Source organism: Orycteropus afer, unplaced genomic scaffold (genome assembly GCF_000298275.1).
Source record: "Orycteropus afer afer isolate SDZICR_OR568_19922 unplaced genomic scaffold, OryAfe1.0 scaffold00460, whole genome shotgun sequence".
Classification (NCBI taxonomy): Eukaryota; Metazoa; Chordata; class Mammalia; order Tubulidentata; family Orycteropodidae; genus Orycteropus; species Orycteropus afer.
In genome coordinates, this window is record NW_006922047.1 from 2,117,066 (window position 1) to 2,140,819 (window position 23,754).

At 53.4% G+C, this 23,754-nt stretch overlaps 2 protein-coding genes across 2 annotated transcripts in view; one reads left to right on the forward strand and one right to left on the reverse strand.

The window, feature by feature from the left end:
- The first annotated feature begins 508 nt into the window (after positions 1–508).
- DNASE2 (deoxyribonuclease 2, lysosomal) lies at positions 509–2,756 on the forward strand. The gene is made up of 6 exons (XM_007954433.1): positions 509–603; positions 732–912; positions 1,005–1,083; positions 1,386–1,550; positions 1,641–1,838; positions 2,413–2,756. Exons 1-6 carry the CDS (start codon positions 509–511, stop codon positions 2,754–2,756), a joined length of 1,062 nt encoding a protein of 353 aa, XP_007952624.1.
- Positions 2,757–3,470: 714 nt separating this feature from the next.
- MAST1 (microtubule associated serine/threonine kinase 1) overlaps positions 3,471–23,754 on the reverse strand; it is a 26,407-nt gene continuing 6,123 nt past the window's right edge. Inside the window, exons 5-26 of the mRNA XM_007954400.2 lie at positions 22,563–22,723; positions 22,342–22,417; positions 22,037–22,246; positions 17,728–17,829; positions 17,516–17,648; positions 17,367–17,434; positions 13,865–13,950; positions 13,567–13,775; positions 10,610–10,748; positions 10,367–10,499; positions 10,065–10,230; positions 9,864–9,965; positions 9,564–9,686; positions 8,866–8,975; positions 7,966–8,144; positions 7,644–7,891; positions 7,093–7,299; positions 6,670–6,899; positions 6,290–6,412; positions 6,053–6,189; positions 4,816–5,003; positions 3,471–4,726 (exon numbers count right to left, since the gene is read on the reverse strand). Coding sequence (XP_007952591.1) covers positions 3,471–4,726; positions 4,816–5,003; positions 6,053–6,189; positions 6,290–6,412; positions 6,670–6,899; positions 7,093–7,299; positions 7,644–7,891; positions 7,966–8,144; positions 8,866–8,975; positions 9,564–9,686; positions 9,864–9,965; positions 10,065–10,230; positions 10,367–10,499; positions 10,610–10,748; positions 13,567–13,775; positions 13,865–13,950; positions 17,367–17,434; positions 17,516–17,648; positions 17,728–17,829; positions 22,037–22,246; positions 22,342–22,417; positions 22,563–22,723 — 4,386 coding nt within the window. The remainder of the gene's footprint in view (positions 4,727–4,815; positions 5,004–6,052; positions 6,190–6,289; positions 6,413–6,669; positions 6,900–7,092; positions 7,300–7,643; positions 7,892–7,965; positions 8,145–8,865; positions 8,976–9,563; positions 9,687–9,863; positions 9,966–10,064; positions 10,231–10,366; positions 10,500–10,609; positions 10,749–13,566; positions 13,776–13,864; positions 13,951–17,366; positions 17,435–17,515; positions 17,649–17,727; positions 17,830–22,036; positions 22,247–22,341; positions 22,418–22,562; positions 22,724–23,754) is intronic.

The window sequence follows — 23,754 nt, forward strand, 5'->3', positions numbered from 1 at the left end:
AATTTCAAACTTGTGCCTGCAAGCGCAGAGGTAGGGTGAACCAAAACAAGTGCAAACCGAAGAGTCTGAGGTGGAACTCAGGGAGGTAGGACTCAAGTCCGAATGGGAGGCGGGACCGAGGGAGGGGCGTGAGCTGTAATTGGCTAGGAGCTGAGTTGGAGTCGGGCCACCGACAGGCAGACCGGAAGCGGGAGTAATCTGGGGAGAGGGACACAGAGGGTGGAGCCTATCTATCTAGGACTGAGTCTGCGGGGAGACTGAGATGGTCCCACAACTGCCTGGTCGTGGGCGGGCTGTGGGGTGGGGCCTGTCTAAAAAGTTCGCACCTGGGGAAAGCAGGACAGTCTTTTCAAACCTCTGCGTCTGGTCTCTGGGGTGGAGTTTTCAACCTCTAGAAACTCGGGCCCGGGTTCCCAGGCGATTTTAGAGAAGTGAGAGCCGCACCGGGGCGGGCCCGGCCGGCCCAGCTGCTGACCCGGCACCTTGAGGTCACGAGGCAGATTCCCCCATGGCGGCGCTGCGCCTGCTGCTCCTGGCAGTGCTGCTGGGCGTCCCAGTCGGGGCCCTGACCTGCTACGGGGACTCGGGGCAGCCTGTGGACTGGTGAGGGCGCAGGCGCCGACCGTCTCCCCTATCCCTGGCGCGGCGTCCGGGGACCTCCGGGATTCCTGTGCCGCAGGGTGAGGGGCCAGGCTTCCCGTCCCCACTTCTCTGCGCTCCCCAACCTTCAGGTTCGTCGTCTACAAGCTGCCGGCCCACAGCGGGTCCGGGGACGCGGCCGGGAGCGGGCTGAGGTACAAGTACCTGGACGCGGACTCGGGAGGCTGGCGCGATGGTGCGGGGTCCATCAACAGCTCGGCGGGAGCCGTGGGGCGCAGCCTGCAGCCGCTGTACCGAAACAACGCCAGCCAGGTGCAGGGGCACAGGGACCGATGTAGGGTGGGACTCCAGGGTGGGCGCCGCCTAGCGGGGAGCCTTCACGTTGCCCCCGTCCATCCTCTCAGCTCGCTTTCCTGCTCTACAACGACCAGCCGCCTAAAGCCAGCGGGGCTGGGGACTCTTCCAGCCGCGGACACACAAAGGGTGAGGCCTGGGTCGGGAGTTGGGGAGGAGCTCATGGTTTTCCCACGAATTTTCTCCAACTGACCCCTTACTGGCGTGGAGACCTGCTCTTTCAGGCCTTAGAGGTTTATGCCTTCGTTTTATGTTAACTTTGTCGTTCCTCTGGACGGTGAAAATTGATGGCTGAAGACACTGAGCTAAGCTGTGGTCCTGACACTGTCTACACCCTCTCCAAAACCCCTGTAAACTGAGGGCATTTTGAATCACAGGTGTGTTGTTGGGATGCCTTTAAGGGCTTCACTCATCCCATTCTTCTGGTTCAGGAGTGCTTCTCCTGGACCAAGAAGGGGGCTTCTGGTTGGTCCACAGTGTTCCGCGCTTCCCTCCACCTGCCTCCTCTGCTGCATATAGCTGGCCTCCTAGTGCTGAAGACTACGGCCAGACCCTGCTCTGTGTGTCCTTCCCCTTTGCCCAGTTCCTGAGGATTGGTGAGTAGAAACAGGGAGGCAGGGGGAGTCCCTGACTCCAGAGCCAGAGGCTAAGCAGCCCTCCTGTCTTCTTCTTTGCCCTGCCACTAGGCAGGCAGCTGACCTACACCTACCCCCTGGTGTATGACTACAAGCTGCAAGGGGCCTTTGCCCAGAAATTTCCTGAACTGGAGGAGGTGGTCGAGGGCCACCATGTTCGCAAAGGACCCTGGAACAGCAGTGTAACACTCACATCACGGGCAGGGGCCACCTTCCAGAGCTTTGCCAAGTTTGGGAACTTTGGAGATGGTGAGCTCTGGGGTTGGGAAACCCTTGTTCTGTAAAGTGTATGTTTGGTTTGTGACTGAGAGCAGACCAAGGATAAAGACTGGCCCTCTTTGGGAGCCATAATCACATGAGAAGCAAGGGACTGACAGAACTGAGTTCAAATCTTGGGTTCTGGTTCTGTTATTGATCCTGAGCCTCAGTTTATTCATCTAAAAAATGGGGCTACTGATACAGGATTGTTGTGATTCTTCAATGAAGTGATGCCTATAAAGTGTTTAGGAAAAGCTATTCATGTTAATGGGAGCTCTGGTGGCATAGTGCCTAAGGCATTTGACTGCTAACCAGAAGGCTGGTGGTTCAAACCTACCAGCCACTCCTCGAAAGGAATATTGGGCAATCTACTTTCATAGAGATGCTGCCTTGGAAACCCTAGGAAGGGCCCCTATGAGTCAGATCTGACTCGAAGGCAGTGAGTTTGGTTTTGGTTTTTAAGAATTGACAGTTGAGGAAACTGAGCAGAGAGAGAGGAAGTGGCTAGCCCCAGTATCTAGCAGTGGCCCTGACAGTGCCAATGCCTTCTTTCCATCCTTTGCAGACCTGTACTCTGGTTGGCTGGCAGCAGCCCTTGGCAGTGACCTGCAGGTCCAATTCTGGCACAAATCTGCTGGCATTCTGCACTCCAACTGCTCAGGTGCTCAGGAGGTGCTGGATGTGACCGAGATAGCCTTCCCTGGGCCAGCTGGGCCAACCTTCAGTACCACAGAAGACCACTCCAAGTGGTGTGTGGCCCCAAAAGGACCCTGGGCCTGCGTGGGTGACCTGAATCGGAACCTAAGAGAGGAACATCGTGGTGGGGGCACACTCTGTACACAGCTGCCTGCTCTCTGGAAGGCCTTCCAGCCATTGGTGAAGGCCTGGGAACCCTGTGGGGGTCCCTGATGGTGCAGTGCTTAAGCACTCAGCTGCTAACTGAAAAGCTGGTGATTCAAACCCACCAGCCACTCTGCGGGAGATGTGGCATTCTGCTTCCACAGAAATCACACCCTTGGAAAACTATGGGACAGTTTTGCTCTGTTCTGTAGGGTCCTTATGAGTCAGAATTGACTCAACAATGGCAACGGGTTTTGGTTTTGAGGTACCCTGGAGGGAGAACAGAGCCTTCTCTCCAGGAAATCCAACCGAGCACGTAAGAGCTTAGGCTCGTACACCAACCAGTTTGGAAGTCAGTTTAAATCTCAGAATCTTAATTGTGTGAACTTAATTATGTGCTTTGATCTTTCTGCCACTCAATCTTCTCATCTACAAAATGGGAGGAACCATAACGCTTGGCTCTCAGGATGACTGAATAAAGAAAACTGGTGGGCAGAGCTGCCGGCCTTTTCTTTAGGCAGACATTGGGACTTAATGGTGTTGCAGCCCAGCTGTTATGTTGGGGAAGCTGGAAGTGGAACCACAGGAAGGGCCCAGATCTCCACACAAGACTGGAGTTCCGCCTTCAACAAACACAGGAGGACAGGGGATGAGACACGTGAGGATCATGCCAGGGGAGGGGAGGGTGAGCCCCAGAACGGTCACGCAGCACTGACACACTTTATTTATATGTGTACATATGTATACAGGTAGCTGTACAGCACAGGGCCAGAGGCCCCTTGGCTATGGGCCTGGGGGTGCTGGGCAGGGCGCTCCTTTTTTGGTCAGGCCTGGAGGGGGTACAGCTTCACCAGGGCACCGAGAGGACAGCCCCACCTCGGGCTTAGCCCCTGGAACTGGGAGGGAAGTGGGTGGGGCTGGGGAGCCTGTGCTGCTGGGCACATTCTTGGATGGTGCTGGGGCAGAGGTCTGGGGTTCCGGGGAGAGCTTGGGGGAGGCGGGCTTGGAGCGAGGTGTGCTCAGCGTGGTCCGCTCCTCCACCACCTCCAGCACCCAGGGCTCTCGGCCTCGGGGGGCCTCAGGCACTGGAGGCACCAGGGGCACTGGTTGCTGCAACCCCCTGGAGTCCGTGCCTGGCGGCTGGGAAGCCTCAGCCTTGGCCCCGGGCCGGGCGGGTTCCACGACGATGGGCACCGGGGGTGTGCCCACCTCGCCGGAGCTGCTGCGTCGTCCAGTCTCATGCTCTTGCACTGGGCTTAGTGCGGCCTTAGCCACACCCCTGGCCGCCCCTCCCGAGCCGTCTTCAGTCTGCACGCTCTGATGCCGCGTGCTGCTGGAGTCCCGCTCCAGGGTCCGACCCCCCGGGGTCGTCACGCGGGGCGGGGTACAGGCCTCAGGGCCACCTGGGGACTCCTCCTTGCTTGACGCCAAGGGCCTGGGAGTTCCCTCGGGCAGCAGCGGGTCCGCGCCCAGGCTCAAGGGCGACTCCTGGCGACCCAGGCGGCGGACAGCCACTTGCCGGGATGCACCAGGCCCCTCCACAGGGGGCGTCTCACCGTCGGATTCAGCGAGGCTATGCAGCGCTAGCTCGCCATGGAAGTCCTTGCGGAAATCCGGATGGCCCACCTCGAGGCTGTGTTTGCGCAGCGCGCCCTTCTTGTCTGCGCCCAGCGAGGCTCCCAACTTCTCTGCCGACTGTACGCGCTTGAGGAGTGGCGAGCGCGGGGGCTCTGCGCTCTTGGGGCGCGGGCGCACGACGGGCGGCGACGAGTGCAGCTTGGCAGGGAAGCTCTGCGTCGTGTGCGAGCTGCCCACCGTGTGGCCTGGCAGAGGCGGCGGCGACGCCTGCGTCGGGGAGGGCGTGTGGGCTAGCGGCGACAGCGGGATGTTGCCGGCGGACTTGCAGCGTGCGGAGCGGTACTGGCGATGCAGCTTCGGGGAGAGGCCGTGCAGCGTGCTGGGCCGGATATGGTGCGACGCCGACGACGCTGGCGAGTTGGGTGTGCTTGAGGCTGGCGAACTGCTCTGTGACGAGGCGCCTACGGGCGAGACAGGGTGTCGCGGACGCCGGACACATGCCAGCCAGCCCGCCCGCCCGGTTGTGCCCCCGCGCAGGCGCAGATGCTACCTAGGTAGGCAGAGTCAGGCGTGGAACGGTAGCTGTGCGTGGGCGAGCGCGCGGGCAGCCCATGCGTGGGTGAGCCTGGGAGGCTGTCGCTGGACGACAGTGAGCGGTTCAAAGATGACAGCGAGCGGCTAGTGTGCAGCAGGTTCGACTGCTTCGTGATCTTCCGGAAGAGGGAGCTACGCTTTTTGCTGGTGGAACAGGATGGGAAGGACCACCTAACCTTCACCAGACTCCAGAACTCCCCGCTTCTCCCACTTTAAGTCCTCCCAACAGCTCCTGGAACCGCCCACTCCTCCTAGCCCCTCCCTCTCCAGCTACAACACATCTATCAAGACAGGAAGAACTTTGCTTAGCTCAGCCCAGCTTAGCTCCTCCCACTTGAGCTCCACCCACCGCTTTCTGGCCACGCCCAGTTCAGAGTGGAAACACCCATCAAAACAGAATCAACCTCTCCTAGCCCCTCCCTCACCAGCTACAACTCACTCAGGGCAGGAAGAAATGCATTTGGTTCAGTTCTGTCTGGCTCCTCTCACTCAAATCCCCACCCACTCATTTCCCAGGCCAAACCCACCCACTCATTTCCCAGGTCAAAACCACTTAGCAATACTGAACGTTCTCTTGGAGACACCCATCCTTCCTAGTTCCTCCTATTAAGGAAGAAATTATTTCAGTTGGTCCAGTCCCAGCTGGTTCACTCATTCCAGATACAAAGCCTTTCTCCTATGATTACAGAAAGGAGTTTTGGTGGTGCAGTGATTCAGCATTCAGCTGCTAACCAAAACATTGGTAGTTCAAACCCACCTGCGGCTCCACAGGGAAAAAGAGGAAGCAGTCTGCTCCACAAAGTTCTACCCTCTTATAGCATCACTATGTGTCAGAATCAACTCCATGGCAATGGGATGCATCCAGTCTAAACACATCTAGCAGGGTAGAATCACCAGTCTGGCATGGGCCCTCCATCCCAGTGTGGACTCAGTCATCAACTGCTGGGCTCGCCCACCTGCCCTAGACACTACCACAATCTTTTTCTCCCAGTCTAGAATCCAGGTGCAGCTTCCTTTCCTGGTTTCTCTCACTTTCCTGTCTTCTTGTCTTTGCTTTTCACTCAGTGGCCCTGGACACTTTGCACACTTCTCCTTTTCTCACTTGGGCAGGTCCTAACTTAGCCCCATCCACTGCTCCCAGACACAGATTCATTCTGTCGATAGCCTGGTCTACCATACTTGTTGCTGCCCACCTCTCCTGGCCCTCCTTGGCAGAGGGCCGCTTGTTCCTCCGAGCCATCTTGGCCTTGTAGCTGCTGCGCCGTGCGGGGCCGATGCGGATGGAGGTATTCTCAAAGGGCGTTGTGGTCACTGCCACCTTGTTGCCGCTCTGTGGGCAGCAGGGGGTGGGGAATATGCAGGCTTCTCAGGAAGCTCCAGGGCCCCAGGATCGGCCCCACCCTCTCACTGCGCCCCCCCCCCCAACTCACCTTAAGGATCAGCTCCACAACCTCAGGATGCACCATGCCGTGCACAGACTCTCCATTCACGTGGGTGATCAAGTCCCCAGCACAGAGCCCTGCCTCCTGGGCTGGGCCCCCCTCTTCTACATGCTGGAGATGGAGCACCCCACAGGGCAGGGTTAATAGCATTGGTAACAAAGAAAATGTTCAAAGTTCATGTGTCAAACACCTAGGTCCACATGCAGTGTAATCTCTCAACATCCTATGAATTGTAATTACTGTCCCCATTGTACAGATGATTCTCACCCATGATGCCTGGCTCTAGGGTGCATGTTTTCCTTCATCCCTGGTGGCTCCTTCTCTCCCCTCACAAAGTCCAGGATGCGGCCCCACCCATGACTGCTCACCCAGACAATGTGGTGGACACTGTAGACATCTGAGTCCCCCATGTAGACGCGGATGGCACGCAGTGTGAAGCCATACTTCTTGCCAGAGCGTTGGATGGTGATGGGGGAGCGAAGCCCACTGACAGCTGGTGAGTAGTCCCGGCTGGGCGAGGAGTCCCGTGAGGATGGGTTGGAGGACAGAGATCTTGGGGACATGGGGCTGGCCAGGGGTGAGCTGCCATGCGGGTCCACTGCAGATACAAACTATGGTCAGGTGCCAGGGCCAACAAGTTACAGACCTCCCGTGTAAGATGTCCCAGGGCAGACTCTCATTAGTCCATCCTTGAACCAATCACTGTGGAGGGGGGATATGCAGTTTTTTTATTGGCCAGTCCAGGCTCAAGCAGAACACCCCCTCCCCTACTAGCTGGGGCCCTGTGTCACCTGCAGGAATCATGACAGACAAGGCAGTGGCTGAGGCTGACTTGATCACTTTGCCCCCGGTTCGAGAAGGCCGCTTCTCCACTGTGGGATCGCCTGACAGCTGTTGGTGCCGGGCCCGGCGAAGAACCAGGTCATTGGTAGCTCTAGGGGCTGATGGGTCGCCATCTTTCAGGGGTGGGCAGAGGTCTCCAGGGCGTGTGCGATCAGCTGCAACAAAAAACATATGGGTCAGAGGCCAGGCCAAGGCCAAGGCCTTTCCACATGTTGTTCCCTCTGCCTGGAATCCTTTCCCACTTCACTCCACTACTGCACTGTGCCTTTCATGAATGCAGATAACATGCATTCAGCACAGCTTCTGATACAGAGAAGGTCTCAAATACAGGTGTTGATGGTCTGACCCTGGCATGGGGGGAAAAAGTGTTCCTTTCATTGTTGAGACTTCCAGGTTGGAGTGTGAAGGTTAAATGAGAGTCTGCATTTACAGTACCTTATGGAATACGCAATATATGGACACCGGAGAATTGGGGAAGGTGGAACAAGGGGGCACTTACTGGCCTCAGGATCCCCGGAGCTGAGGGTGCTGTCTCCTGGAGCCACCTCCTTTGGAGCTCGTGCATCCAGCGAGCAGGGAGGGTCAGAGCTGGGCCGGGGAGGCCTGCGCAACCGCGCCTCATCCTCATCCTCTTGAGGGGAGCTGAAACGGCTGGGCTCTAGCAAGGCTGAGAAGCGGCGGCGTGCGCCTAGTGGGGGGCTGGCCTCTCCCTCCAGAAAGCTAGCCTCAGAAGCCGAGAAGCGCTTGCTGCACAATGAGGGTGTGGTTAGAGAAGTTCTGCCCCTTCGGTCCCGCCCCCGACCAGCGCCACCCCTGCTCACATCTCCGGGGAGCCCCCTCTCCAAGTCTTCTCGCGCAGGGTCAGGCCACCCAGCCCTTCACGCTTGCCGGCCACCTTCTCCTCCGGACCCTTGGCGCTTGACTCCCGCTTGCTGCTCCCCGCCGCAGTCACTGGGGTCTTGGGCTCGTGCTGCGACAGCTGCTCCATACTGCTGTACACCTGCAAAGATTGTGAGGATAGGCAAGGATAGCTCAGGTGCAGTCTTCTCTCCTGGACCCATCAGCTTCCCAAGTCCAAACCCGCTCTATCCACACTCTTTCCGTCCAAGGCCGGCCTCGCTCAGTTCAGCTCAGCTCACAATATGTTAGGCCCTGCACCATTCTGGCGGTACCCTGCACAAGCAGGGACCAATCTGGTCTCCCACCAGCCCCGCCCTCTCCCAGACCCCTCCAATTAGATCTGCCCTCACCCAGGCTAGGCCACGCCCCCACGACAAGCTCCTCCTCAAAGCAAGATCTTGGCCGGCCTTCCCGCGCCTTCGCCCAGGCCACGCCCAAGCCGAAGCCCCGCCCCCGCGGCTCAGTCTCTTCATCCCAAGACCTGACCCCGCCCAACCCAGAACTAGCTCCGTCCTCCCGTGGGCCTCCTATCCACAAGTGTCCAGGTTCCCCTTAGATTCCAGTCAGTGCTAAAGGCCTGTCACAGATTCCCCGCCCTGCCTCCCCCAGACCTCAACACTCTTAGACCTTCGCTCCCTCAGGAACCTGCCCAGTCTAAGACGTTGGGTGCCCGGAACCCTGCTCCTGACAGTGCCTTCGGCCCTGCCCCATTCCAGACCGGCCTCCTCCGCCAGTGCTCCTCCGCCAGTCCCTCCTCTGTCCAGGTCTTGCCCGCTAACTCCAGCCCTACTCAGGCCTCCCCAAGCCCTACAAGGGCCCACCTTGCTGAAGCGCGGGGAGCAGGAGGAGAACTGGCGGATCTCCACGGGCTCCTCCTCGGTCGTGTCATCCTCATCATACGAGTTCACGTGGTGATACCTGTCCGAGCGGGCTGGGGAGAGTGTGAGTTGTGAACTCAAGAGACGGGGGCCAGACCAGACCTCAGATCACACTCCACCAGACCCCCTTTTGGGTTCAAGCCTGGCCAGCAAGCCAGGCCACACCTCTGCCTCATTCTCGGATCTGACGGAGGCCCCGCCCTAAACTGGGTTCCCGCTCCAGCCGGCGGGGTTGCGGGGAGCTCTCGCGAGGTTCCAGCTCAGCCTCCAGTGAGGCTACACCCCAGATCCTGCCTCCAATGCTCTTCACCCTGGCCACCACAGGCCAGCCCAAGTCTCTGCTACATTCTAGGTCCTAACGTGGCTCCAGGCCCAGACCCAGGCCCAAACTTAGAACTTGCCCTTGTCTAGGACCCAATCTATCCTAATCTCATTTCTTACTTACATCTCAGACAGAGTCCCGCCCCCAAACCTGGTCCGCCCATCTTGTTCCACCACCGGAGCAGGCCACGCCCCCAACGCAATCTCAGCCCGTCACCTCCACCACAGGAGTCTGGTCTCATTTCTGACCCAGGCCTTACCCCAGGGTACCTCTCCCTGATCCCACCCTGCATCCAGGTCTTGCCTCTGTCCCCACTCACTGTCGAAGTAGCTCGTGTCATCCTCAGACTCCAAGTGGGGGATGAACTCCGCCTTCTGCCTCAGCAGCCCTGTCCAGTCCAGGTCTCGGAAGAAGCTGTGTTGCTTTACTTCAAAGGCACCTCCTGGGCAGGGGGCCCGGAGAGAGTGAATTTCAGCCAGAGAGCTCAGTCTCCCCCTCCTGTCTTTGCAGCAGGCCATAGCACTCAAAGTCCAGGCTGGGTGTGCAGTTATGGACCCCGACAACCACCAGAAGCCCCGGGCCCTCAGCTCTCAGCCCCTCTGCACAGGAGGCCCCTTACCTGCCCCAAGCCTGACCAGAGGGTTGGTCTGCAGGAGGCTGGATATCAGGAGCTGGGCGTCTGTGGGCAGGGCCTCATCCCCCTCGGGCCACAAAATGTCATCTGCAGGGCAAGGATGAGGCTGGGGGGTCATTAAAGTCCCCAGGGCCCTAGGTAGGCCCAGCCCCCATGCTCCCACCCACCCACCGCAGAGGCACGTACCACTGATGACCTGTCCAAAGAGCTCTTCAGGGGTGTCTCCAAAGAAGGGCACACAGCCCACCAGGAACTCGTAGAGGATGATGCCCATGGCCCACCAGTCCACCGGCTTGCCGTAACCCTGGCGCAGGATGACCTCGGGGGCGATGTACTCAGGGGTCCCGCACACCTGGGGGCAGGCCGTCAGCCTGCGCCCTGGCCGTAGGAGGGCCCTCAAGCGGATGCTGCGCCCCCCATGAGGCCCTTGGCCCCACGGTCCTGCTGGATCACTCCACCCGCGGGGACCCCCACACCCGCACACATACCTGTTTGTCCAGGAACTCGCGGACGTCCTTCTCAATGTGGCCTTCGTACAGGTTGGTCGTGAGGCTCATGAGGCCCATCCTGGAGAGGCCGAAATCCGTCAGCTTGATGTGACCCATGGAGGTGATGAGGAGGCTGCAGACACAGGTCCGGGGCTCAGAGGGGAGCTCGTCCGGCATTGCCCCCCGGCCCTGCTCATCAGGGCTTCCCAAGGGCACCGACTGATGGAAAGTGTCAAGGCTCACTTGTCAGGCTTGAGGTCGCGGTGCACGATGCCATAGTTATGCAAGTACTCCAGCGCCAGCACCGTCTCGGCGAAGTACATGCGAGCCATCTCCACGGGCAGCGCCCCGATATTCTTCAGCAGGGTGGCGCAGTCCCCGCCTGCAGGTGAGCGAGCAGGCCCTTGTGAAGAGGGAGGGTCCCCAGGCCCAGAGCTGAGCACTTGACATGCACAGAGCAGCCGCTAGTCTGTGCCCATGTCACAGATAAGGCCAACTGAGGCTCAGAGTGGCCTCCCTCTCCCCAGGTCACGCAGAGAGCTGTCCTCTGCCAAGCTTCTCTCACCCTCTTATTCATCTCCCCACGTCAGTGTGATTAACCTATTTTACACCCAGGGGGACTGAGGCTTGACAAGTGGTTGGGTTGCGCAGGGAGTGATGGTAGATATGAGGTTTGAACACCAGTCTGCTCCGGACCACAGCTTGCCTGCTAATTGACTACATCTGGGAGTGCAGCCTGCAACCTCCTGGCATCTGAACCTTGAGGGCTGAAGAGTCTTAAAATGCAAATTCCTAGCTCCCACCAGAGTTATTCTAATGCATCTTTGTACTTTTGTCTCACCAACATCAATTCCTTTTTTTTTTTTTCTTAAAAAGGGTCTGATTTCTTTCCACATAAAGTGGGTCAGTCAGCATGTAATCCAAGCTGATCCAGTGAGTCAGCCCTTGGACTTTGGGGACAGACCAGCACTTTTCCACAAGATTTACCAAACTGGCATGATGTTAAGCAGAGAGCTGCTGGGTGGCACTTTTACATCAGGGCCTGTCTAGAGGGCCACCTACACAGGGGACAGCAGAGCCGAGAGATGGAGACAGATTCCTGATGACATGTGTTGGGCACCTAGATACAGCTATTCCTGAAGGTGAATGATTTTTCAATCACATGTGCAATTCCTTCCTTCCTCCCTTCTTTCTTTCTGCTTGACCCAGATTTAGCTGGGTTTCAGAATCTCTGGGTGTGGGGCCCAAAACGAAACCAAACTCACTGCTGTGGAGTCAGACCCGACTCATAGTGACCCCTCCTTGGGTTTCTGAGGTGGTATCACTACGGAAGTAGATTGGCCAACCTTCCTTCTGAGGAGTGGCTCATGGGTTTGAACCACCAGCCTTCGCCGGTGAGCTGTCAAATGCCTTAGGCACTACGCCACCAGAGCTCCTGATGTGGGGCCAGGGATCTGTATTTGGCCATAGCCCCAGGTAATTCTGATACACACTTATGTTGAGAACTAAGCTGAGTTGTCTTCCAGACGATATTGGACTGGGCCATGCTCAGGAGAGGCACTGACGGATCACCTATTATGTGCTCAACCCACCAGAGAGGTCCCGATTCTGCCCCCTTCTCTCCACCTCCTTTGCCATCACCCATCACCACTGGTCCTGACTCACATGGTCATCCTTGCCCTGGTCTCCCTGCAGCCAAATGGAAATTCTAAAAACATAAATCAGACCATGTCAGTTCTACTTAACATCCCCCAGTGGCTTCCTGCTAAACTCAGAATGAATCCCAAAGCCATTCTGGACCCTTCCAGGGCCTGCACACTCAGTCTCGCCCTCTCTCTGCCCCTCTCTCTCCCCATCCTTCCTCTTGTTCACCTGGCTCCAGCTCCATTGGCTTCTGGATGCTCCTCCAAATCCAGACACCTCAGAGACTTAGCGTTCCCCCTTCCTGATATAGTCCAGGCTTGGGGAAGCCCCCTGTCACTGCATTATCATTTTCTCTTGCACCTTATGGTCTCGGCTGCTATTTACTACATGAAACAAACTGGTCTTCTTTTGCTTGTTTATGGTCTGTCTACAAAGACCAGAAATGTAACCTCTATGAGGGAGAGGTGTACCTGTCTGGGACCCCACTGTGCCACCAGCACTTAGCCCGGCATGTGGCATGAGGGAGACAATCAGGAGACATTTGGTGAGGGGTAGTTGACTAAAGCTAGGAAGCAAAATAGCTATAGTCCCATGAGATCATGTGCATGCCCTGAGAGCCACAATACGCGTGTGTTTGGGTGATGGGTAGGGTACTATTTGGATGAATACATGCATGCGGGGATGGATAGATGGATGCAGAAGTGGATGAAAAACAGGTGAAAATATATAGATTGATAGTGAGATGGATACAAAGATGGGTACGTAAACTGGTGGATGACCATGGATGAATGGATGAACATATATGTGGATAAGATAGATGTGGAATGGATAAAACTATGGATGACAAATGGATGGATGGATAAACAGATGATGAAAGAATGGGGAAATATGCCAAAAGATGGATGGGAAGATAGATGGACAGATGAATAGATGTATCAGCTGATAGATGAATCAAATAGGACAGAAGGACAAATGAATGAACGGGTGAGGAAATGGATAAAGAAATGAATGGATGGAAGGAGGGATATTTGAATGAGTGCATCTATCCTTGGACAAAAAGAAGTGAGATAAATAGATAGCTGGGTAAATAAATGGGTGGAACTGACAGACCAAAGAATAGACAGATAAATACTGGCTAAACATATGGGTGGTGTTGTTGTTATGTGCCGTGGAGTCGGCCCAGACTCATAGAGACCTCTCCCTGGGTTTCTGAGGCAGTATCGGAAGGTTGGGCAATCGTACTTCCGTAGTGATACTGCCTCGGAAACCCAAGGAGGGGTCGCTATGAGTCAGGGCTGACTCGATGGCACATAACAACAACAACAACAAATCACTACAGAAGTAGATTGCCCAATCTTCCTTCTGAGGAGTGGCTGATGGGTTTGAACCTCCAGCCTTCTGGTTAGCAGTCAAGTGCCTTAGGTACTGTGCTACCAGAGCTCTGGGGTGGATAGTAAATATGGCTCCATGGGTGGAGACTGGGACCAAGCAGGCCATCCAATAGCCCCACCCAGCGTGCACCCCTATCTTCTCTGTAAGCTGGGGGGCAGCCACACCTTCCACATATTCCATGACCATGCAGAGGTGGCGCCGGGTCTCAAAGGAGCAGAACATGCCAACCACAAACGGGTTCTCGGCGAAGGTGAGGATGTCGCGCTCCACGAAGGCCTGCTGGATCTGGTTGCGCAGAATCAGGTTCTGCTTGTTGATCTTCTTCATAGCAAAGCGCTGCCGCGTGTCGCGGTGCCGCACCAGGTAGACAGCACTGCAGGGGGAGAGAGCGGGGACCGGTCGTCACCTCCAAGACACCCGGCCTCCGCCCCCCGCCCCCCGCCAGAGCCCCGGGTGGCTCACCCGTAGGCACCATTGCTTATGAGCTTGATGGTCTCAAAGTCGTTCTCCCCAGGAGGCTTCTTGGCCTTGGTGGCGGTGCTACGACCCTGAAGGAGGAAGACAGAAGTCATCAGCACCATCATAAGGCTGAGCCTGTCCTCATTTCATTTCACACACAAGAAAACTGAGGTGCGGAAAAGGTGGGTCCTTGCAAGTGCCACAGCGAAGGAGATCGAGATCAAGACTTCAGCCCAAGACTGTCTGACTCTGAAGCTGTATTCGTAGTTTCTTTCTATTAGGAAAGATGGCAGGAAGTCTATAAAATGGAAAATCTCCCTAACACACTGTAGGAAGAACTCGCAGAAATCAGTAACAGCAGAAGAGAAAACAATGGGCAAAAGATGTGAGCAATATATCATTTGTAAGAAGATGCTTCCTCACATATGACAGAAAGGCAAATTAAAACTACTCCAACCAAAAACAAACCAAACTCACTGCCATCGAGTTGGATCTGACTCCAACCCTTAGCGACCACTCCTTGGGTTTCTAAGGTGGTATCACTACGGAAGTAGATTGCCCAATCTTCCTTCTGAGGAGTGGGTTTGAACCACCAGCCTTCTGGTTAGCAGTCAAATGCCTTTAGGCACTATGCTACCAGAGCTACCTACCCCCAGATACCATTTTTTCACCCAAAAGACTGGCATCAAGTACAAAAGTTGACATATTCTGTGGCCAATGATTTGGGGAAATAGACACTTTACCTTGCTATGGGAGCTCTAGTAACTAACCAGAAGGCTGGCGGTTCAAACCCACCAGCCACTCCTCAGAAAGAAGGTTGGCCAATCTACTTTCATAGTGATACCGCCTCAGAAACCCAAGGAGGGGTTGCTATGAGTTGGGTCCAACTTGACGGCATATAACAACAACAAATAATACTTTGCTGTTGGGAGTGCAAATTGGTACATCCCCTATGCAAGGCTCTTTGGAAATATATACACATGTATTATTAGATACAGCCATTTCACCTTCTAATTCACAATACAGATACGCATGCCCATGGGAAAAATGACATAGGTACAACCTTGCTGACTATAAAATCTGCAACAATTCATGTGTCCATCTACAGGAAGTTGGTGAAATAAGCGCATGTGGGCATCTGTTTAAAGCATCCTGTGCCATTGTTAAGAAGAAAGGGTACTCTCTGCACCGATTCAGAAAGATTTCCAAAAGATTCTATTGAGTAGAAAATACAGTAGACAGCATTACGGTATGCTACCCTTTGTGTAAAGCAAGTGGGAAAAACATAAATATCTAATGATATGTGGGGACTATAGGGCAGTGGGGAACAAAGATGAGAGTTAAGATTTTTCACTCTATCTCTTTTTGGCAAATTATTTTTATTTTATTAGGGACAAAGACATATATTACATAAATATTGTTTTTGTTGTTAGTTGCTTTTGAGTCAATTCTAACCCGTGGTGGGCCATGTGTGTGAGTGGAACCGCTCCATAGGGTTTTCAAGGCTGGGACATTTCACAAGCAGATGACCAGACCTGTCTTCCAAGGGGACTCTGAAAAGGTTTGAACTGCCAAACTTTTGGCTAGTAGTCAAGTGTTTAACCATTTACACCACCCAGCGACAACATAAAGATTACACACACATACACACAAAATCTACCTATGATAAAACAGTGGATTTGTATAAGCCTAAGAATGTAGACTAAAAGATCTGACCCAAAAATAGACAGAATTACAGGAAGAAATTGCTCAAAACAAGGATTTAACATGTATCTCACAGTAACTATTAGATCAACCAGGGGGAGAAAACTGAATAAGGATATGAAAGATTTGAGTCACTCAATTAACAAGTTTGATTGAATGGAATTATGTAGAATCCTACAAGCATCAATTAGAGATAAAAACCTTTTGAGAGTTTTAGACATTTGAGTCATGTCATTCCATTACCTATTCAAAAAATTAAACAGATGGCATGGATGGTGAGAGTCTTTTCAACCATGCGTATGAAGGAGAGATGTGTACGTATACGTGTGTGACTACACAGACAGTAAAACAAAAGTCATAAACTCAAGGCCTTCAGAGGCCCGGAAGGCTAAGTGGGGGCTCAGGAAACTGGGGGACAGCCACCCCATCTCACAGGGCAACCCCAAAGAGTGCCAATCAGCTCCACCGCAGTGTTGCCAGACCTTCCAATTTCTGAACAGAAGTCCCAAACACAGCTCTTAAGACAAAATCTTCTGATTTTTACATTTTGCCTCCAATTTAAAAAAAAAGAAAAACACCAGGCAGTCCAGAGAAAGCACATATGTGAGCGTTATGGCAGGCAGCCTGCACTAGACATCTGGAACCCCCACCAAAGTATTGTTGGCCCGTGGGGGGGACCTGTGGTCACTTTCACCAAGCTGAGTTGGTGACACACGTGATGACAGTCAATCCACTCAAAGCCCCATGCTGGGTTCCCCAGCAAGTTAAACACAGAATTACCCAGTACCTGCACTCCTCACTATTCCCTGAAGGAACCGAAACAACAGGCACTCAGACAAGCACTGTACGTAAATATACATAGTAGCACTATTCACAACAGCCAAAAAGTAGAAACAACCCAAATGTCCATCAAGGAATGAGCAGACACACAAAATGTAGCACCTTTACTTAACAGAATATTTAGTCTTAAAAAAACATATAAGTAGACACACTCCTTGGAATGATTAATCATTGGAGAACAGAAGGGCAGTGTTTGCACAGGGAGATAGTTCAGGGGGCAGGAGTGCATGGGAGGGAAGGACACAGGGAAGAGGTAACCACAGGGAGGAAGTGGGAAGAGAGCTGTTACAGTGTGGGGATTGCAGTCAAGAACACAAAACAAAATGTGTACGAACTGCTGTATGGAAAATGAATTTGCTCTATAAACTTTCACCCAAATCACAATTTAAAAAAAAAAAAAAAAGGAATGAAAGTCTTATATGCCACAACATGGCTGAATCTCAAAAAAAAAAAAAAAAAAGAAAGAAAGAAAGAAAAATTATGCTAAGTGAACAAAGCCAGACACAAAAGATCACATATTGTAGGATTCTATTTAAATGAAATGTTCAGAACAGGCAAATCCATACACAGACATACTTGTGGGTGCCAGGGACTGGGGTGGGGTGGGGTGGGGCGTGGAACTGAGGGTGACTGCTTCATGGGTATGGGGTTTCCTTTTGGAGTGATGAAAAAGTTCTGGAACTTTCTGGTGATGGTTATATGATACTATAAAATACCAAACATGCTGGACTATACACTTCCAATGGTAAGTTTTTATGTTATATATATTTCATCAAACACCCACACCAATTCCATGCAAGAAGAGCTATTATTAACCCCATTTTACAGATGGGAAAACCGAGGCTCAGAGTGGTGGACTGAGAGCCGAGTACCGCATAGTCTGAGGGACAGAGCCAGCATGTGAAGCCCAGGCCTGGTCGGCTGCCCGGGAGCCAGAGTGCTGAGGACTCCTTGGCCTTACCTCCGAGAGGTCGTCCTGCTCAGGTGTGTTGGAGCCGCCGCTATCCTGTTCTTCCAGATGTACCACGTCTAGGAAGGGACTGACAGTGAGCCAGGGGCTAGAGTCTTGTCTACCTCCCCACAGTCCCCCTTGCCCCCGCCCACTGGCACCTGGGAAAGGGTCGCGGGTGAGGCCAAGCTGGTGGATGATGTAACGGGGGATGTCCGTCTTGACAAGGTGGCCCTCCTTGGCATGGCCCTCAGCTGCCTCCAGCAGGTGGTAAAACTCCTCAGGATTGAATTCCTGAGGCAGGGCAGGGGTGAGCTGGCAGCACGCTCTGAGGGGCCCCTGCCAGCCCCCCCGCCCACGCCCGGCCCCTCACCAGGCACTCTAGCAGCCTCGCGGGGCGTGAGATGATTATAAGCAATTTCTTCACCAGCTGAGTGACGAAGGCCACCTCCAAGCTCTCCGAGCGCTCGTAGGCCTGCAGCGGGGGCACAGGAGGAATGGGCTCACGGGCACCCAGACGCAGTCAGACCCCGCTCCCAAGCCACGAAGTGCCACTGCTGTTGTCCCATTTCCCAGGGGAGAAAAGTGAGGTCCAGGCCGCAAAGTAAAGTAACAATTATTATTATAGCAAACACTGGCTTAACCCTTCCATGTACCAACTCATTCAATCCATCTTCAGAACAGTCCTATATCTCTCTGCCTGGCAGGCTCTGCTCTCAGATCCCCACAGGGCTCCCCTGCTCACTTCCTTCAGGTCTCTGTTCAGAAGCCCCTTCCTCCGAGGCCTGCCTTGACTCCCCCACGCCAACCTAAGCCTGCACCCACCTCCTGGTGGCTCCCTCAATCACCATTTCCCTTCTGTAACTTTTCCTTTTTATGTCACACAACACCCCTTCTAAGAAGCTAGCTCTGGTAGCGTAGCGTCTAAGGCATTTGACTGCTAACCAGAAGGCTAGCGGTTCAAACCCACCAACCACTCCTCGGAAGGAAGATGAGGCAATCTACTTCCGTAGTGATACTGCCTCAGAAACCCAAGGAGGGGTCGCTATGAGTCGGGTCCAACTCGACGGCACATAACAAACAAACAACAACAACAACAAATCATGCCTATCAGGGCCGGGACAGTGTGAGGCCAGCGAGTGCATCCAAACACACAGTCGTCTTGATCATGGGGGACATCAAGATCAGTTGGCACAACATACTACACAAAAACATTGTTCTACATCCTACTTTGGTGCATAGTGACTGGGGTCTTAAAAGCTTGAGAGCGGAAATCTAAGATGCAACAACTGGTCTCTCCTTCTCTGGAGCAAAGAAGAAGAAAACCAAAGACACATAGAAACAATTAGTCCAAAGGACTAGTGGAACATGCGAACCTCAGCCTATATGACCCTGAGACCAGAAGAACTAGATGATGCCTGGCTATCACTGTCAACCATTTGGAAAGGGATCAGTGTAGGAGATCCTGGATAGAATGTAAGAAAAATACGGAACAAAACTCAAAATCATGAAAAAGACCAGGCTTACCGGTCTGATAGAGAAACCTCCAAGACTATGGCCCTAGTCACCATTTGGGCCTGGAACTGAACTCACTCCTGTGTCTTCTAGTCAAACAACAGACAGGTATATAGGGTGAACATTTACACCAGGTAGGTATACTTCTTAGACCAATCAATCATGTGAGATCAGGAGGGCAGTGTTTGCACAGGTAGATAACTCAGCGGCAGGAATGCATAGGAAAGAAGGACACAGGGAAGAGGTAACCACAGGGAGGAAGTGGGAAAAGAGCCATTACATTATGGGGATTGCAAACAATATCATGAGGAGCTCTGGTAGCATAGTGTCTAAGGCACTTGACTGCTAACCAGGAGGCTGGCAGTTCAAACCCACCAGCCACTCTTCGAAAGGAAGATGGGGCAATCTACTTCCATAGTGATACTGCTTCGGAAACCCAAGGAGGGGTCGCTATGAGTTGGGTCCGACTTGACAGCACATAACAACAACAACAACAAACAAACAATATCATGAAACAAAATGTGTATGAACTGTTGAATAGAAAATTATTTACTTGGTAAACTTTCACCCAAATCACAATTTAAAGAAAAACTTCAGTCATGGAGACAACTAATGCAATGCTTTTAAAAATCCTAATTAATGCAGAAAAAAAAAAAAAACCGTCATGATAAATAAAATATCGAAATTTTACATAAAGACAGGGTCCAACAGGGCCATGCTGAGGAAGCAGGAAAACTATAATCTAGTCTATGTGTTTTAATGTATTTTTAAATAGTTAATGGCTTTAATAAATACATTATTGATGAGTTTGTTTCCACTAAAGCCAGGCTAGTTGAACAACAGCAAATTCTTTTTTCTTTTCTTTTTTAATACTGTGGCTTGATTACACCTAATTTTCAGTATCTTTTCAACTATTGTAATGCTCTGGAAAAAAAAAAAAATCACCTGCCTCACCCCAGCCCTGGCCCTGATACCTATTGCTTCCCTTCTCTGCTCCCCCGCCCCAAGGACAGGGATTTTTGTTAGCTTTATTTCCATCTGATTCCCCAGTTTCTACAATTCTGGGTCCACCTACCCACTACCATCAAGTCAATTCCAATTCACAGCGACCCCTTTTTTTTTTTTTTAGGATTTGGGTGAAGATTTACAGAGTAAATTCACTTTTCATACAGCAGTTCACATATACTTTGTCTCATGTCATTGACCAAAATTTACAATGCAGCAGCTCCCCTCCCACTTCCTCCCCATAGTTACCTCCTCCCAGTGTCCATCCCTTCATACTCTTCTGCACCCTGAGCTATCTCCCTGTGCATAAGCAGCCCTTCCTTCTCCCATGATTGTTCTCTCCAGGGCGTGTGTCTACTTGAGGTAAATGTTTAACTCACATGCCTGTACTTTGTTTGGCTGGAAACACAGTGACCCTTTAGAACAGAGGAGAACTGCCCTAGAGGGTTTCCAAGGCTGTAAATCTTCACAGAAGCAGACTGCCTCATCTTTCTCCCATGGAGCAACTGGCTGGTGGGTTTGAGCCACCGGTATTAGAGTTAGCAGTAGAATGCTTTAATCACTACACTATCAGAACTGGGTCCACAGTAGGTGCTTGATAAACGCTTGTGGAATTTATGAATGAGTGAATCTCCTTTTGACAGTAGAAGGACTAAGTCACAGAGAGGTTAAGTGACTTGGCAAAGGCAAACAGCAAGTAAGTTATAAGTCAGGACGCAAACCCAGGCTGGCTGAAGTCTGCACTCTCAACTTCTATGGATCTCAAACCTAGGACTGAGACTAATGTGCTGCCCTGCAGGTCTGGGCTACAGGTCTGGGGCCGGAAGCCCAATACTCTCGCTCCTGCAGCCTTCTCTGACCCCATCCCCTCACAGTGGTCCAGCCTCATGGCTTCTGTGTTCCTGGAATTTCCCAGCCCACCTTCCTACCTCAGGATCTTTACACAGGTTGTTCCTCCTGGTTTGCACTCTCCCCCAACTTTTCTCATAGCTGCCACTTCCTCATTATTCTTGTCCTAATTTTAATGTCCTCTCCTCCAGGGAGGCATCCTGGACTTTACAAGGGCGCCCGTAACATTCTGAGACCACATCATTCTACTTACTTCAAAGCCCTTAGCATCAGCTGAAATAAACCATGCAATTTCTTGATTGGCTCCCACGTTTCTTGTCTGCCCGCCCCACTCCCATGTCAGCCCTATCAGAGTAGGCACTTGTATCTGTTTTGTTCACTGCCATATACTCTGCATGGTGTCCAACACACAGTAGGCAATCCATTATCATTGGCCTGTATGGGGACATTAGCTCCTTTAATTTCATTCGTTCGTGTATTAAGCACCTACTGTGTGCTGAGCAGAACACCAGGGACATGGCAGACAAAGACCTTCCCCTCTACGTCTCCCCCCTTTGACATTCCAGGGGAGTGACAAATAAGAAGCAAACATACACAGCATGACAGACCACGTGAAATGCTAAGGAGGGAAATAAAGAGAAAGTGGGCAACGAGTGTAGCAGAAAATTTTGAAATGGGAGGGGGTGTGTAGGAGGCCACACTGAGAAGAGACCTTCCAGTAAAGATCTGAAGGAAGGGCCACCACCACCACCAACAACCACTGCCATCAAGTCTAGTCCGACTCACAGCGACCCTACGGGACAGAGTAGAACTGACCTATAGGGTTTCCAAGGCTGTAAATCTTTGCGGAAGCAGACTGCCTCATCTTTCTCCCAGCGGATCTGCTGGGGGATGAGTCGTTGACCTTTTGGTTAGCAGCCGAATGCTTTAACCACTATGCCACCAGAGCTCCTCTGAAGAAGGGAAAAAAACAAACCAAACTCACTGCCGTCGAGCAGTCTCCGACTCATAGTGACCCCTCCTTGGGTTTCCGAGGCAATATCACTACGGAAGTAGATTGCCCAACCTTCCTTCCGAGGAGTTGCTGGTGGGTTTGAACCGCCAGCCTTCTGTTTAGCAGTCAAATGCCTTACGCACTGTGCTAGGCAGAACTCCTGTTTCCCCTGTTAGACTTAGGGCGGGAACACGTCCTCCCGGTCCACCACCGAGTCCTCACCTCCAGACCAGCCCCTGGTCGATGCTTTGTGAATGGATGTGGGGAGCATGGGGGGTCTGGGACTGATTTGAGGGCGCAACGCCTGACATGCACTCACGTCCTGCAGGAGCTTCTCCAGGTTCTCCTGCAATTCGTAGAAATAGACGGTGGTGATGAGGCCGTCGCGGGACTTGGCCAGGCAATCCCGGGCCAGCTCGATGATCTGGTGGTGGATGAAGCTGAGGACGCCGTCGGCCAGCGGCAGCACGCTGTCAGGCTCATAGGCGCGGGTGAAGTCTCGAAGCTTCTCCTCCATCTGCGCCGTGGCCTGCGGGAGAGACAGAAGCAGGCGCGGTGCCGGCGTCGGCCGCCAGGGGGCGGGCGGAGCTCAGGCGCGCTGAAGCCCGGACCACCCGGCCTCACCTTCGGGAACCTCTCCTTGTAGACATGGTTCATCATCACGATCTCATTGTCGTAGGAGGAGGGGGAGCGCCCGGGGCTGCAGGGAGAGAAGGACACCCTGTCCAGTCCTCCCATGTCTAACCGTCACCCGCCCTGTTGCAAGCCCAATTTATCAATGGGGACAAGGGTCTCTCAGTACAGCAGCCCCCAGACTGCCAGTTTGGAGGGGGATCCTGGCCCACCTGAGGCTCCGCGAGCGGGGCCGCACCGCCGGGGAGCGGCGGCCGCCATCCTCGTCGGTGATGCTCTCGGTACTGCCGAAGTGTTTGGACAGGAAGTGGAGTTCGTCCACCGTGGGCTGGTAGGGCAGCTGGTGCAGGCGCTCCTGAGAGGAGCAGGAAGACTGCGGGGAGGGGCGGGCTGGTCAGAGCCACGCGGTGCACCGACAGCTAGGGACCCCGGGCTGGGACTCCCAGGGCTGGTGGGCCCACAGGCAAAGCCAGTGTCAGGGCCTGATCCCTTGGGTCCCCAGGCCCAGGTTGGGACTGTTGGTGACAGACAGGCAGACAGCGGCAGACTCAGATGTGGACAGTGACACAGACGCGGATGTGGCAGAAGGAGCCTATTACAACCTGAGTCAAGTCATGTCCCTCCTCTGTCCAGGGCTCCCACCTCACTCAGGCTGAATGACCAAGAGTCCTCGCTTCTGCCCGGGAGGCCCCGTCTGCTCTGTCCTGTCATCTCCCTGCCCTCCCCTCCTCTCCGCTGCTTCTCCCACACTCCTCTCTAGCTGCACCGTCATCCTTGATGATCCTGAACAAGCCAGGTGTGCTCCCACCTCCGGGCCTTTGCACTGGCTGCTCCCTCTGCTGGGGACACATCTTTATGGATTGTGCCTCTTCCTTTAAGTCTTGGCTTAAATATCACCTCCTCCAGGAGGCCTCCCCTGAACACAGATGCCTCACTCACTATGCTTTGCCCCTGCCTTGCTTTCTCCTGATCTATTTATCTCTTGATTTGCTACATTTTTATCATTCCTATGTTATTGCTGTTGGCCCCTCAAGGGCAGGGATTTGGCTCTGCTTGGTCCTGGTCAGTGCCTGGCTCACTGTTGGGTCAAAACACAGACACACAGACATACAGACATCACTGGAGAGACACAAGTATATTCCTTTGATTCTGCTGACAGCCAGAATGGTCTTTTTAAACATCACTCCCTGCTTAACACTTCCCATCTCATCTGTTTTATATATATATGTTGCTGTTGTTATGTGCCATCGAGTCAGCCCCGACTCATAGAGACCCCTTCTTGGGTTTCCGAGGCAGTATCACTACGGAAGTAGGATTGCCCCATCTTCCTTCCGAGGAATAGCTGGTGGGTTTGAACCGCCAGCCTTCTGACATATGTGTGTATGTATGTGTATGTGTGTGTGT